We start from the raw sequence: 16,862 nt of genomic DNA, 5'->3' as shown, positions 1-16,862 counted from the left end.
TAAATAAAAGTTGCAGCAAATGCAGTTCCTCATATGCCAGTCACATTCACCACTGCCCATTCATTGCACATCTAAACTACATTTGAAAAATATTCCAATACCTCATAATATTGCTATACGATAGAAAGAACACATTTTTACCATGGCATACCCAATGATGCAGTTGTCAGGTCCAAGTGTCACTACGACAGCTTCTGTAGCTTGAAGAGAGATTAATTTGGCAAGTGCCTCTGATGTTTTACTCTGTGAAACAGACAGATGACACATCAGCAGTAATGGTACACTTACTCAGGTTCTTATTGAATCACACATAGCTTAAAACATGGGTGGGTGACTTTGTGCTTACAGGTGTTTTTGTCCTACAACTATCATCATCACAACCAGTGTAGCTAATAGGGAGGGGTTGTGGGCACTGCAGTCCAAACACATCTGAAGGGCCCCAGTTGCCTACCCTAGTCCAAAAACATGAAATGTCCCCCATTTTCTCTTATGTTAGAATACAAAGAATTACATTTCTCTCTCAAAGATTCAAGCTCAAGATATACTAACCTTGGCTATGTGTTCTAGCCACCGTCCAAGAGCTATGAATACAAAGAGCATTGGAGGGGTGTCAAAAAAGGTGATGGGACTTCGCTCAGCTTTTTCAGCTATGGCAACCAGCAAAATGACACATGAATAGATGTAAGCTATAGATGTGGCCAGGACAATGAGAACATCCATATTGGCCATCCTGTGCTTCAGTGACTTGTAGGCTTGGACATAGAAGTACCATCCACCAAAGACCTGTCCAAAGAAAGCATTGTTCTTTCAGGTTGGTTCGACCAAGGCTTTTCTATCCAAATTTGCAATGGGAGATTTCAAAAAGGATTTAAAAATACTTTAGAATGGTACCTGAACCAAAGTACAAAGGACAAAGAAAAGCAGATTCAGAATAGATAATCCAGGAATTAGATTTTGATCCAGCACCATTGATTCATGATGGTCAGCAGCAGGTATTAACATGTAAATCATTAAGATCAAAACAGGAATACCAAATACCAGGCTGCACAAGAACGATTTCCTCCATCTGAAAAGGAAGGGAATCCACAGTATTAGAAGGGAAGCCTTCTCTGGCAATGAAACAGGCAAATATTGTGCAGTCCACCTTCTAATGATATCCATGCCAACTGATTAGGAAAGTGAATCCTGAATATGGATTTTGTTTCCATGCTTCACTGCTACAGCTAGCTCTGTTTTTTACAATGAGATTTGAGGGCATGCTGGGGATTGCAAGAGGAAGGAGGAATCATCTTGTCCTTGTTGCTGGTGGAAGGTTTTCCATCAGTAGTAGGTGGAGGGGAATGATTGAATACTATCCACTGTTTGTATCTATCTGTCATATGTTCTCATTTGCAGCCATACGTACTGTTGGATCTCCTGTTTGTGGTCCAGGTTATGATCTTTTGGATCTCTTTTAGCCAAAGATGCTTGAAACCCCATTCCCTTTAAAACAGAACAGAGGGAGAGAAGACATCTATAAATCTAAATGCAAAAACGTCAAGTAAAATTGTGTATAGCCGATTATCCATTAAAACGTGACACTATTTTTTATCCAACTCCCCAAAGTTGGACTGCACAATTGCTCTGAAACATGAAGTCATGATTTATATACAAACAGTATCCTTTTTATTTATATTTCATAGCCTACATTCTTCTGACAACGTGACTTCAAGTGCCTTATATATATAGCATATTCAACACGTTAGTATGTTGCTTTGCTTTGTAGCTATAGAATTTGTCATTATCAGTAAAGTAGGAACCAGAATAGCAAGACATTTCTATAAACACATTAAAATGGTTCTCCTGACTGCTTCATTTATTGCTTTGCTCTGTTCTTTGTTTTTCTCTACAGCATTGGGAGGATGACTGTGGTGTCATAAATTTCAGACTGGCTGCTAAAATACCACTTTAATAGTTACTGTTTTCTCCTTTGTGCTTTTTTTTCTGGCTGTTTTGAAAAATGCTCTTTACGCTGAATTGCTATTAGAATAAACCTCAATTGCAGGACAATACTTAAGGATTCAAATATTTACCTAAAAAGATCTTGTATCAACTGTGCTTTTCTAGTGGGTTGATTTTTACCATGCCTGAGATCATTTTAACACTTGTCTGGGTGCCTACCACTTTCCATATGGAACTCTAGGAGCTCCTAACTGGACTTCTGAGGCGGCATCCCATTATGGATTTTTTCCCAGCTGCATTTTTTTGAGGGGGGAATCCCCCTAGCCACTTAGAAGTAGGGGAGATTCCCATGTTTGGAGGAGCAAGGGAGCGTTATGCCCCTTCTGACCTCTTGGGAAGTAAACTGGAAGTCTATTGAGCTGGGGTAGGCAAGGAAAAAATTGCTGCATGCCCACTTGAGAGGTTGGGAAGGCATTTTGAATTTTAAAATCAAATGGGAATGGGGGGGAAAACAAAAACCTAGCCCTGAGGACACATGGGCTGATCTTTTCCCACCAAGATTTATAATTTTAAGCAGAAGAGAGAGATTATTATTGATCGGTTGAGTACCCTGTGACTAGGTGTCTTTCTGATGACACCACTAGAAGTCCTGTTGTCATGCACCCCAGACTGCCCATCCTACTGATACTGACCCTGGATTCCAAATTCAATGGCTTTTAAATTAAAGTTTGTGTTAATAGCTTACCTCAATAATTTTTATAATGTCTCGAGGGCCAACAATTTCAGAGTCAAAACGAACATGAGCTTTGGAAGTAGCCAGCACTACAGAAGCCTGCAGAATGCCTGGTGTATGGGCAAGTTTGGATTCGATGTTATGAACACACGAAGAACAGGTCATTCCTAGGATCTAAGCAGAATAACAAGTTAAGTGTCAGCATGAGACTGCAGACCACTGCAGAGAGGGGAAGTAAATAAGTAAAACAGCCATTTGTTGTTTGAAGGGTGATTGAATAGCATACATGTGGCTGGGGTTGGGTAGAGATAGAAAGGAGGAATATAGCAGATATAGGTGTGTGGCTATGGAAGGGCAAAATGAAGGAATTTCACCACCACCCCCCCCATGAAATTTTCCTTCAGTCCCCTATTAGTAGCATTGTTGAGAGAGAGACACTGAAAAACTTTTACACCTAGGGGTATGAAGCATTAAGTTACTGCAATGCTAGAAATTTGGGGACTAAAGGAAAATGGCACTGGCAAGGGCAGAACTCTTATGTGGGAGGATAATGTCCTCATTTTGCCCTCCCTGTCAAAGCTAAACACCTGATCCACTGGCATAACCTTGCATAGCTTGTTAGAAGTCATGCTTTAAATATAGCTTCTCCATCCTGGCATTTTCCAAATGTATAGTCAGAGTCTCATCATCTCCAGTCAGCAGACTGTGGCATTTGTACACATCTGGAAAGCACCAAGCTGGAGAAGGCAACATAAAACTCTCCAAAACCCCTTTTCAAGGAGCCAACAACAAAATGAGTCACTTTGAGGGTCAACCAAAATATTTTATACCATTTTCTCATTCAGTTTTCTGTCAGCCCTGTGGCTTGTAATGCCAACATTCATGATTAACTTAATGGCAAGTCTGTATTAAAAATATTCTGCATTCGACATTAACACCAACAGATTCAATTTTCTAGCTCACTAATAAAATATGTCAAATTTTTCAACCAATATTCCAGTTTAATTTATTCTTAGTTCTTTATTTTACGTTAAAAGTGTTTTTACCTACTGTACATTGCCTCGGGAGCCCCTGATGGGCTGGAATGTGATAGATGATGATGACAGACAGACAGACAGACAGACAGACAGACAGACAGACAGATAGATATTGAAATGTTGAATTGCTACAAATGGCTGGAAGAGGAGTTGCAGCCCCACACAATCTGGAGGGCATTATGCGTGAGAACGTTAGTATAGAAATCTACACCAGCTTATTTTGGAACGGTAATGTTACCTTTTTTTCTCACACCAATCGCATTAGTGAAGCTTATGGGAACATGCCGGGTTGAAAATGTTCAATATCACACTTCTTTTCAATCATGTGAATGTGCTGTTCTGGCAAAACCATGGTACCTTCTGCACTGGCCCAGTAATACTACCTTCCATGCCTTTCAGAACATGTGTGCCTTTGCCAAGATTGCTTTTCTCCATTTCCATGAAACTCCGCGTTTCATGTGAATAGCAAGGAGGAAAATCACACCCCCTTGTGTAACATGACTGCCATCAATTGTTACTGTGCAGAAAGGATCTATCAAACCAGGAGGACTAATGGAATAGGAGCAATATTAGTAGCTTATTGAAGGGTTTTCCCTATCAATGAATAGGTGTGTTACAGAAACAAAGAAAATGCAAAGTAGCAACTGAATAGACACAACACAGTTTGATAAGTTCTGGGCAAATATGCTAACATCTTGCTTTAATTCAAATTTACTGTCTTGTATGATAAAGTCTTTATTCCCTCAGATGTCACAGTATTTTACAAATCTTCTTATTGCTACCAACAGATCCATCCAGAGAGAAAAGTGGAAAGAAATAGCAGAGTTAGAAATACTAAGCAGTTAGGGAAAGTTGAAATCATTCAAAAAGATTGTTTGCCCATCCATCCCTTCCTTCGCTGGGGCAGTTCAGGCTCTAGTTTTATTTATTATTTATTTCATTTCATTTCTATGCCACCTTTCTCTCAGAAAGGGACCCTAGGTGGTTCTCATGTGAATCATCATTACTTTGAACAAAAATGAAACTCCATTAAGCATTCAAGCACTCTTTTGGAAGTCATCTACGTGAAAATACGATTTGGTGCATAGATTAAATTAACCTCCAAACATGCACAGTTGTACAAAAAAAAAAATTAAAAAATCAACATAGCCCCAAACCAAGTTGTGCCACTAATGTTTGAAATTGTTATTTAAATCCCCATAATTGCTGTTGGAATCTAAAATACAAAGTGTAGAAATTCCTATAAACCTGCAAATTACAGAATATAATTTTCAAACATGAAAATTCCTGTTTTATTTGTAAAATATTAATTGTTTCATTGGTAAGATGACTTGCACAATGGATTAGTAATTGAACTTCTAGTTGGGCTTTGTCAGGATTAGCTGGGTTCAGTCGTCTGACAGATGAGTATTTTTATTTGTATTATTATTATTATTATTGGAATATTTATATGTATTTTACTTCTTTTATGAGTTTTGCTATTGTACAGTATATAGTATTTTGTACGCTGTATTTTGTTGCTGGGCTGTGACCGTAATAAATATTTATCTATCACTAGTAAGATGACATGGATGCTATCTGAGAAAAAGAATGATTCCACCAAAGAAACATTGCATTTATGGTCTCCTTGATACTTACTGTAAGATCTACATTGCCATCTGCGCCAGGATAATCGTCTATGACTGAGGCTCCAAAACCCAAGTTCTCAATCAACTGGATTATTTCAAGAGGCTGAATTCTGTCTGGTTTATATGTTACCTCTACTTTCCCTGCCATCAAGGCAACAAGCACAGAGACTATTCCTGTAAGAACAAGGCAGAATCAGACACAAAACTACATCATGAATCACTCAACAATCTGGATATAATAGCAGGACACTGTTCATCCCTTACTGTTAAGCGGTAGTTTTTATGATTCAACTCAATCTATAATTTTAGGTCCCTGAGATAGTAGCAGACCCCTCTGAAATCAGTGGCACTCACTTCCAAGGAGTTGTAGAGGCACCCAGTCTCTCTATCACAGGCAAGATATGTCACTGCTAAGTCATTGCAAGTTAGGCTATATTTACTCCAATAAATATAGCCCCATTCATGTAGTGCCTCATTTATATAATAGTCCTATAAATACAGTCTCCTTTATAAGTACTATATTCCAATAAATACAGCCTCATTTATGAATAACTCCCATAAATATAGCATTGTAGCATTTAAGACAGAGCTATTCATGTCACTGCAAGTACCACATAAATAAAGTTATATTCATTCCAGAATAATTGAACGATCCCATTAAGCAGCAGATGCCACCTCCTATTTCCCAGACCTAAAGAAGGCTGTCCAAACTACCAACAATAACTGTACATTCAAAGGATCCAAAGGAGAGATAAAAACATGTAGAGATGTTGACTGTTTTACCATCTTCTTTTTGCAGGTTCTTCTCAATGCTTGATACACATGATGCACATGTCATCCCTGTGACCAGCATAAAACATCTTTCAGTTGTTCCAGCACTGGATGGTTTTGGAGAATCATCAGGCAATTTATTTTTCTGTGACCAGAAATCTTTGTGTGATAACTTCGGAGTAGCTTTGTTACTCAGGGCAGTAGAGACAATCACACTGGGCTCTTGACCTTCATCAGTAGTTCTCCCAGTGGTGATGATGGCATCTTGAATAAGGACAAACTGAATTAATACAAACAGCATGAGATCAGAAAATGCTAACTAAATGTTATTCAAAAGGAGATTTTAGAATTCCTTTCGAAAATCATATTAGCATCAAACTGGGGGTGGGTGGGTGGGTGGTGGTCTTTCAAACCTGAAGATATTTTAAGAGAGTTGCAAGGAAATATATCTAGAAGTCAAATTCCAAAAGGAAAAACTGGACACTTTGTTGCTTATCATACTAGTCCATTATTTTGGGTTGTCCCATTTGAAAACTACTTCATTCAGTTGTATTCATGAAGACAACTGAATGTTCATGCTTGTATTGCCGCCTTACTACATTCACACTTTAATAGAGTAACTTCCACTGTTTTCTTTTTCCCATTGTAAATTCTCAATAGCAAAAACGCTGTTCATATTATACTGTCTGCCCCACTTCTTGTGTTCATTGTTTTTCCTTTAATTTTTTAAAATATGGTATGACACTACACTATACTACTGGAACGGATCCTCCACAGATATGGAGGTCTGACTGTAAAAATAATTTAAAACATTTTTTTAAAAATGTAACACTCAGGAGCGATAACACTATGGACATGGTATGAGAGGAAAGGAGAGAAGAGATCTTCGGAAAATATCCTCCATGCAGTAAAGGTACCTGAATAGAGACTTCCAAAGGTTAACAGGTCAAGATTGCACCGTTATCTATAAAAGCAAATCATTTATTATTATTTTTAAAATTACAAAAAATCTAAAAAGAGCTTCAAAAACAGAGCATAGAAGACAGAGTGGGAGGCACAGTTATTTATCTTGGGAAGTCTTATCTTCTCCGCCCAAGCACCAGAAGTAGTAGTCTAAAGCTTCCCTGCTGGAAAGTTCCTTGGGAATCGCCAAGGGAGGAATAACCAGACAATGTCTCTACCACACACACTATTCATTCTCACCATGAAACAGAATAAGACATTCCCACTCAGACTGGTTATTGAACCATAGCAGGAAAAGCAGTAATTGGTGGATTATTTCCAGCATGAAAAAAATTGAATTACAAAGAATCCATAGCACAACAATAATGGGAGAACCATAATATTGTGTGATAAGGCTGAGGTAACAGTGAGATTAATCCACTATTATAATAATATAACTGCGTTGTTTGATAAACACCTTAAATTACAAAAACTAAGAACAGGGGCAGTGGACTGACAGCTTTCACTCATTTAAAAGGTTGCCAGAAGGTTGTATCACTCATAGGTGATAGAGCAAGCCTGAAGATTTTATATTATTATAGGACTGGGTTGGACTCCCATTTCCTTTATCCTTAGCAAGCCTGGCCAATGGTGATACATGATGGTGATTTTACACCACACAACATTTAGAAAACCACAAGTTCTCTATCCCTGTACAACACATTGGTAGGTTCCTAGCAGGAGTGGACAATTGCGCAGCCTATTTAAAAGGAAGATGGCTGTTCCTAACACTTTGCCCTCTTTTTTTCTGGGATGGAGGAATCTGGATAGGCTGGGGACTTAAAACAAAACAAAACCCCAAAAGCAACTAAGGGACTTTACATGGCCAAGGGTTATACAGTCAGCCCTTCTTATACATGGATTTTTTATACACGGATTCAAGCATACACGGTTTGAAAATGTTCAAAAAGAGTATAAATTTCAAATATCAAACCTTGATTTTCCATTTTTTAGAAGGGACACCATTTTGCTATGTCATTATATTTAATGGAACTTGAGCATACATGGTTTTTGTTATACACAGGGGATGTTGGAACCAAACCCCAGCGTATAACAAGGGTCCACTGTAGTTTGTACATTCTTAGTTTACAGGGGAATCCTTCCATTTCAAGCCAGGCTATAAACATTCCAAGGCTTTTCCCAGCTGGTAGACAACAACAACCTATTGGTGTAAGAAATCTCTGCTAGCATGGCATTTCCACTTGTTTTTTATGCTAGGGGAATATGAAAAAAGCATAAAATGCAAAGTCAAGTTTGCTGTGCCCCAAACTAAGCACAAATCTTAAACTAATAACTATTAACAGAGCAACTCATATTTGGCCAACAAAACATTCCTGCGGTTTCCAATGGCAATTAATCCTACAACAGATTCTACAACATTTACATTTACATTGGAAGAACAGGATCACTGCAAAAAGGATTAAATGCAGTGGAACTGGGAGACTGCCAGCAGCAGAGAAGTGGAAATTTGTCAGAATCCTATGCTTATTCAAAGGTTGCTCCTGCTCCACCCCTCTTTACCCTTCATTGCTTAACAATAAATCTGAGAGGAGGGGATGCAAAATACACTCTCTTTAAAATAAATAACATCTTCCAATTAATGCTGTCTCTCTTCCCCTAAAGGCACCAGATCCCATCTGATCTTGGAAACTAAGAAGGGTCAGCCTGGCTAGTACCTGGATGGGAGACCACCATCAAATACCAGGTGCTGCAGGCTATATTTCAGAAGAAGGAACTGACAAAACCATATCTGAATACTCTGTGCCTGAGAAAAACTTATAAAATTTATGAAGTCACTATAAGTTGGCAGGCAATTTGAAGGTGCACACAAAGACATTTCCTTCATCCTGGAGTCAGACAAAGACAAAAAACAACTGGTAACATAAATCACTGTTGCTTGATTTTATTACTCATGGATTTTTTAATGCTTGTGAAGTACTTGGAGCAGGGGCATGTATAAGACATTAAGTGTGTGTGTGTGGCTGGGGGGAAATAAGTTAAAGTAGTATATTAAGTCTTATATATTTTATCCAAATAAATCAAGGTGTGTGGTAGGAGTCCATTCTAGAAAAGCAATAGCAGAAATGTTTGGTAGTGGAGTATTTTACATAAACAAAATAGCTTTGTTATTGTTGTTGTGTGTCTTCAAGTTCTTTCTGGCATATGGCAACTCTAAAGTTATAGGGCTTTCTTGGTGAGAATCAGAACTAGCATGTCAGTCAGTCACCTATGGCGACTAAAGAAGTGTCCTGAATTAAATGTTATGCTGATAGCTATTAAAAGAACAACCTATATTTGGCCACCAAAACAATCCTGCTGCTGACTTAAACATAAATTAATCGCTCAACAGGATTCCATTCAACATCACATGGTTACCAGATTATCGAAAGCTTCAGCAGCAGTCTCATAGCAAAGGCATTTGGATCTCAGACACAAGTATTCTTCTCCAGAAGCAAATACAAGTTGTGTCTCCCTTATTCGAAATGCTATGGACCAGAATGTTGTGGATTTCAGAGTTTTTTGGATTTTGGAATATTTCCATATACTGTACAGTGGGCCCTTGGTATCTGCTGGGGTTTGGCTCCAGCCCATGGATAGCAAATTCTGTGGATGCTCAAATCCCTTTATATACAATGGGGTAGTATAATGGTGTCCCTCATATAAAATGGTAAAATCAAGGTTCACTTTTTGAATTGTATGTATTTTAAAAATATTTTCAAGCCGTGGATGCTTGAATCTGTGGATAAAAAATCCATGGATACAGAAGGCCAACTGTATTTAATGAAATATTTTGGAGCTGGGACCCAAGTCTAAATTACACTTTATACACACAGCCTGAAGATAATATTATACACAATACAGTTGGACCTCAGTATCCGCAGGCTTGCCATTCGTAGATCTGAGCATCCACCTACGGCAAGCCCTGTTGTCCTCAATGGCCATACCTACACACAGCTGTGCTAGCGGGTGCGCACACATCACACTATCAATAGGAAGAACAGGACTTAAGGTCCTGCTTTTTTTTGTATCGGGGGTATCAGAATGGACCCCTCCCGCATGCATATGGAAGTCTAACTGTATTTTCAGTACTTTTGTGCATGAAATAAAGTATGTGTACATTGAACCATCACAAAGCAAAGCAAAGGTGTCACTTTCTTTAGACAATTGTAGACAATTATGGGTTTTAGAGTATTTCAGATTTTGGAATTCCAAATAAGAGAGATTCAAGCTGTAACAGTAAAAGTGGGATTATATACTGCAACCACCCTTCCACTCTCTCGATGGGGTACAAGTTCTACTCAGTACACTACACTTCACATTTAGGAACTGTTTCTGGGTTGGCTCCTATCTATTGCATTCTGGATCTTAACAGAATCAGAACTAGCATGTCAGTCAGTCACCTATGGCAACTAAAGAGAATTTTTGCTCTTTGCAACCATAAACCACTGGTACTCTGGACTATATCTGAACAAGCTGCCATGTAAGCTGTATAGTTTGCTGATCAATTTCTAGTACTGTTGATGGAGGTGATCAGATTCTTCCCGGTCACAAGACTCTATAACATAAAAGCTTTATCATACCTGAAAGGACTGAGGCATCAAATCCCATGTCTTCTATAGCAGCTCTCAGCTCTTCAGAGTTGGTTATGACTGGATTGTAGGCTATCGTTGCAGTCCCTTCAGTTAGAGACACAGAGATATGCAGCACCCCTTTCCTTTGGGATATAGAGCTTTCAATGGATTTTACACAGGAATTGCATGTCATTCCATCAACCATAATAACAGTTGTACTTGATTCACTCTGCATTTGTGCTGGGGGAGGGCTGCTAGACAGATAAGGGGATGCTGCATTGAAGATAAGTAGTCCATTATGGTCTTCCATGCCACTAAAGAAAGACACTTTAAAGTTACCAGGGGGAAGAGCTTGGATGGCTTGCTGCAATGTGGACAGAGTGATATGGTTCTGGTCATACCAAACCGTGGCATTTTTCTGTTCCAAGGAAACCTTAATACACTGCACCCCTGGCATATCTGAGATTGAACTTTCAATTATGTTGACACAGGACTTGCAGTGCATCCCTTCCACACCCAGCACTGCAACACAAGCAGTGGTTGCATTGTCTTCTGATATATCTCTAACACCATCAAGCCCACCAGGCGTTCTTACATCCGTCTGCTTTAAGCATTCTGCATCAATCAAGTCAAGTTTCAAGCAGGTTTGCTTATGCTTGATAGTGCTTTTATATCCCAAGCTATTTATGTTATCCTTTAATTCTTCAGGGTTGATTACAAGTGGATAATAGGTGATGGTGGCTTCCTGGCTGCTGAGAGCCACTTTGACTTTCTTCACACCATGGAGTTTCCCAATCTTTTCTTCAATGGTGTTAACACAGGACTGACAGGTCATACCTTCTATTTTCATCATAACCAAATCTTCTTTAGTCCCTTCTCCTGAACACTGTGTTGCATCTACAATACTGGCATCAAATCCCATGTCGTTGATTTCCTGGCAGATCTGATGGGGACTTATTTCCAGCCCCAAGTATTTTATAGCAGCATTTCCTTGCTCAAGGGACACCTTAATGTCAACAATTCCTTTCACCTTGGAAATTCTGCTCTCTATGGATTGTACGCAGGCTTGGCAAGTGATACCCAAGATATCAACGGTAAGAGTGCTCACTTGAGGAGGAAAAGCATGTGAATGCTCCAAGTCATTCTCAAAGTTAACGTTGTCAAAGGCAAACTGGTGCTTCATTGCTGATCCTGGTACAGCCTGAAGAAAAAAACAAAGCAAAAACAATGTACCTGTTTTGAAAATATATCACAGAATTGTACATAGCCAGAAATAATTTTAAAATGTGTAATGATTTCAGTATTGTAAACACAAATACACCAAGCATCAGTACAGCTGATCTACCAAACTGGGACCATGCGTCTGATTGCTTCTGTCCCAGAAGGCTCTTTATTCTGCTCATTTGTGTTAGGCTGTTGGAAACTACTTTAAGGAGAAGAAAAATACAACACAGCATACCCTCCCAGTTTGGCTTCCATCCCATTGTCTCAGCTGCTTTTAAAATGTCCTAGCTTCTCTTTCATCAACCCACTATACTCTTTGTCCACAGCTTACTCTAGCTGCTGCAAAATGAGTTCATTTGCACTCAGTTATCAGTACCGGGGAGAGAGAGGAGAGAGTCTTGCCCTTCTCAGTAGGCTCAAGCAAAAGCAAGCTGTTGTAGCTTCTCCTAGTTCTGAAACAGAACATCCTGTGCTCTGTAACTCCAAATTGTTTCTTGAGGTAAGCAAAACAAATAAACACACCTGTAAAGAGCAGAGGATGAGAAGAGTTTTGACCATTAAAAGGGGGCTTTCCTTGATAGGATTCCCTTTGAATTACACCTCCCCGGAACTGTGCACGTGTCCTGGTTTTCTTCTGAGCAATGTTAAAGTGTAAGAACAAAGACTTTTGTGGAACTAGATGTTCACTCTCCTTGAACTGAAACTTCAACTCATTTGAAATGTGGTCCTGGAGGAGAGTTCTGTGAATACCAAAAAGACCAATAGAAGGGGCCTAGTGGAATCAAGCCTGAACTCTCTCTCCCTAGAAGTTAAGATGACAAGACTGTCATACTTTGGCCATATCATGAGAAAACATGACTCACTAGGAAAGACAAAATGTTTGGAAAGATAGAAAGCAGTTGGAAAAGAGGAAGACCATGTTAGGTGGATAGATTCAACCAAGGAAGCCATGGCCCAGTTTGCAAGGCTTTTAACAGAGCTGTGGATGACAGTGTGACTTGGTGGTCACCATAAGTCATAGTAAATGATGGCAGTTAACAATAAAAAGTATCAGAGGAGTATTTACATGTTCATAAAAAGGTGTTTTACTGGAAAATACCAATTATCATCTCACAAAAGAACTTGCAGTCCCTTAGTGGACCAAAAAGGTAAGTTATGTTCATCATTTTATTAACATACAGCCTGACAAGCATTTGAGAAATTTAAAGTCTTATTAAAACTGAAACTGTCATTACAGTGAAAGGAGTTTCGTGTTTCTTTGAGCCAATCGACTTAGAAAGCATCTGTATTTATTAAATAAACAAATGAAAAGGGGAAGACAAAAGGGAAGAAATTGCTCTGCTACATGTGTCCCAATTACTAAAGTCACATTGATTTGAACTGAAATTTTACTATGCTCAGGAGTTGAAAATTATAGTAACCGAAATGTATTGAGGGCAAAGTTTGTCAGGATGATGGACTTAGGTCATGTCAAATCCTATGCTCTGGAATGAAAACAACCATGAAATGATTCCAGCTTCCAGATGCTAGCCCAAATAAAAGAGGTACTACAGAGGCAGTTTGGACACAATAAAAAGAAAGCATATAGATACTGTTTGATCGATGGATACCCACAAGAGATAGAGATGTATGTTAGACGTAATGTTTGAGTATCCAATGAATGTAAATGCGTGTATATGTGTTTAATTTTTATGTAACCAATGAAATGTAATTTGTTGTTTTCTTTGTTCAAAGGACTATAAATACTTGGTTCACTTTGGGATCTGGGCTCCAAAAATTTGGAAGTTTTTTTCTTCTGGAGATGCTGTTTCCTTTCCAATTGGCTCTCGGTCTCCCTGGTAATTCTGGTTAATATTCTGGTTCTAAATTAATCTGCAACAACATTCTTAATTTACCTATAAACGTACAGACAAGAAGCAATTGATGCAACCTGTTGTACCATTAAGAACTACAGTATTGGTAATATCAGTTTCCAATAAAGAGCTTACTTATAATTATTTTTGTTTTCCTTTGCAAGTAATTACTGTTATTTTCATTCCTCCTGCTGAACTGTCAAAACCACCTCTGAGTATTCCTTGCCAAGAAAGCCCTATGCCATAAGTCGACAAGTGACTTGAAGGCATGCGCGTGCACACACACACACACAAAAACCCACAAACCGATGCCAGGTAGCGGCTATCAAAGCAGACATTTTAGAACTGTTGCAGGGTATTTACCCTTTTACGTATTCTTTAAAAAGGAGAGACATGAACAAGAAAAATAAGAGATACTAGCATACATAACAATACAACTACAAAGTTAGAGATCTTCACAGCTTAAGGAATCCCACATGAATTGTTAATCAGTATTTTCATATTTGAACCAGCATGGTGTAGAGGTTTGAGCATTGGACTACAACTGGAGACTAGAGTTCAAGTCCCAGCTCAGCCATGAAACCCACTGGATGGCTTTGGATAAGTCCAACTCTCTCAGCCTCAAGGGAAGGGAAGGACAAACTTCCTCTGAACAAATATTTCCAATAAAATCCTATGATGGGTTCACCTTTGGGTTCCCATAAGTCGGAAATGACTTGATGGCACACAACAACAACAGCAACAAATGTTCACATTTATTGTTCCAAGAGACATTTTGGTATTTCTGAATGTGAAAGAAACTCCTTTCCTTGTGCCATCTCTGAAGTAAATGCCACTAAACTCAATGAGGCTTATTACCAAGTAACATCTTACTTCTTTCACCCACCAAGACCCACGAAGAGCAAGGCATGAATACTCTAAATCATTTAATTTGTATTCCTCCATCCCATTTAAACTGACCTGTCTGTCACTGCTGTCCGGTACTCCTGGCAAGACACTGCAAGAAACATCCTTCTCTTTCTGAGACACACCATTTGTTTTCACAAGCGCTACCGATTTGCCATATTCACCACGTTCCAACCTGAATAGCGTATCAGAAGACTGATCCTTAGAAAAATGCACCAGAGTAATATTTTTATGCTGAGAAGTTGCCAGTGAAGACTGGCTTTTTCTCAAAGGCCCCTCTTTTTTCTTTTCCATCCCCTTAAGAAGTTGAAGGCACTGGAAAGCTTATTATTATTATTATTATTATTATTATTATTATTATTTTCAAAAAGGGGCAACTGAATTTGCCACTGCACCGCAGTTTCCTCTAACCAGTGCCTGCAACAATTTCAACACCAGCATAGTGAATGCTGCAAGGTTTGGATAGCTGAACTGACCCCTCCCTAGGCTGTGTTTGCCAGTGTACATTTGCAAACAGGTTTAGGTATTTCCCACCAATTGTCAGCCTTGTACTCACTGAGAAACCCCATCCAACACCATTCATCTTTGCACACGGTTCTCCGGTGTCCTCAGTCAAGGCTGCCTTTCACAAACTTGTCAGATATGGCCTGTATGAAGCAACCTTGGTGTATAATTAACTTCAACAGACAGGCTTTCATCTTGCTTCAACCACATGCATGTTCAAAAGCCGGGGGGGGGGGGGGGGTCTGTTTTTTAAATCAGATTTTAATTATACTTATTTACACACACACATTATTAAAACATGAGGAGAGCACTATGCATACTGTGCAGATCTTTGTAATTTGACAGAGCTGCAAGGGGAGATGGGAGCTATAAACTGAGAAGAACAAACACAAAGCCAGTCTCCAGATCCAGAAGGAATTAACTGAAATGTTAGATCACCGGGTGAAAAGCCACCTTATAACTACCTATCCAGCCAAACTATTCTTAGGTTTTCCGCTCTCCTTCTTCACATTAGCAGTTTCTGCCTCAGGAAATCCTCTGATCATAGGAGCACCAAAGAGATGGCCAGATTGAAAAATTGGAGAGGGTTCCTGTATTTTTAATGGCACTGGTTGTTGTGTGCCTTCACATCATGGGGTTTTCTTGGCATGATATGTTCAGAGGAGGGTTACCCTTGCCTTCTACTGTACTTGTGCAGAAAAGAAAGTTTAAGCAGGTGTTATTTGTTACCTGGCTGCATTGTTACCTGCTGAAATTTCCCGCTTCCACACAATCACTAAAGGTAAAGAACCATCTTCACTTTTCACCTAGGATGTAAAATCCTAAATAGTGGAGTTTATCAAACAAGGGAAATTGGAAGTATAATCCAAAGGCAATCTGAATGCAATCATGTGGTTTAACGTTATTGCATGATAGACTACCACATGCAATTTCGGGCAATGGGAAGTCAGTCTGAACGCAATCATGGGGTGTCATGTTATTGCGTGAGAGGTGATCACACACAATTTCAGGCAATGGCAGGCTATTTTCAGGCAAAGGGAAGTCACTTCGAACACAAATCGAATTCATTTAAATTCGCTGAACTAGCGAATTCATGTGAATGCATTCTGGCCCCACTTTCTTTTCATTCGAAATTAAGAGAAATTCCTCCCGTGTGACAAACTCCTATGAGGCTATTTATCCCACTTACCGAGTTTAACACACGTTAGTTTACTTCACCAAGCAGACACAGTCTTGCTGCCCTTTGAAAGGGACTTGGCTGGTTTTCAATGAATTCCTGAATATGCATATTGCTGTCACTGCCAGCTGTCATCCAGCTTGCCAAAGTGGTGGTTTTTCCGTCCCATTAGTTCAGTGAAATTTCATTGTGCTTTCCCACCATGGGACAGATTGCTCCCCCATGATCTCTCTTTTGGATAGTTCTAGTCAATGTCAAGGTGATCACTGCACTGCTGTACTGACCACAGTTGTCCAGGTAAGCACTGACTGCCAGTGGATGTCTTACATTCCTCTTCTCCAAGATGTAAGACATTCACTGACAGATGGTCCTTACCCACTTTGGCTTCCTTTGGAAGGTCATTGGATACTTATTGGCATTTTGTGGTATTTGAATTTATTTACAAATATACGGACTGAACATACATGAAAATATGCAAGTTAATACTTTGCAAAAGCTAGGCAATCCACTGCTC

At 39.2% G+C, this 16,862-nt stretch overlaps 1 protein-coding gene across 6 annotated transcripts in view; it reads right to left on the bottom strand.

Moving 5' to 3' along the window:
* ATP7B (ATPase copper transporting beta) overlaps positions 1-15,125 on the bottom strand; it is a 35,645-nt gene extending 20,520 nt beyond the window's left edge. For 2 of the 6 annotated variants that reach the window (XM_042473664.1, XM_042473656.1), the window contains exons 1-9: positions 14,722-15,123; positions 10,694-11,885; positions 6,123-6,374; positions 5,350-5,513; positions 2,687-2,848; positions 1,406-1,482; positions 892-1,066; positions 550-783; positions 152-243 (exon numbers count right to left, since the gene is read on the bottom strand). In XM_042473664.1, the coding sequence (XP_042329598.1) occupies positions 152-243; positions 550-783; positions 892-1,066; positions 1,406-1,482; positions 2,687-2,848; positions 5,350-5,513; positions 6,123-6,374; positions 10,694-11,885; positions 14,722-14,961 (2,588 nt within the window). In that variant the 5' untranslated portion in view covers positions 14,962-15,123. Of the gene's footprint in view, positions 1-151; positions 244-549; positions 784-891; positions 1,067-1,405; positions 1,483-2,686; positions 2,849-5,349; positions 5,514-6,122; positions 6,391-8,116; positions 8,280-10,693; positions 11,886-14,721 lie in introns of those variants that run through there. The other 4 variants (XR_006104557.1, XM_042473649.1, XM_042473675.1 and 1 more) reach the window with 4 other exon arrangements.
* Positions 15,126-16,862: the final 1,737 nt, after the last annotated feature.

This window comes from Sceloporus undulatus, chromosome 1, assembly GCF_019175285.1.
Source record: "Sceloporus undulatus isolate JIND9_A2432 ecotype Alabama chromosome 1, SceUnd_v1.1, whole genome shotgun sequence".
NCBI lineage: Eukaryota > Metazoa > Chordata > Lepidosauria > Squamata > Phrynosomatidae > Sceloporus > Sceloporus undulatus.
The sequence above is the reverse complement of the archived record's forward strand: the minus strand, read 5'-3'. Positions and strand labels throughout refer to the sequence as shown.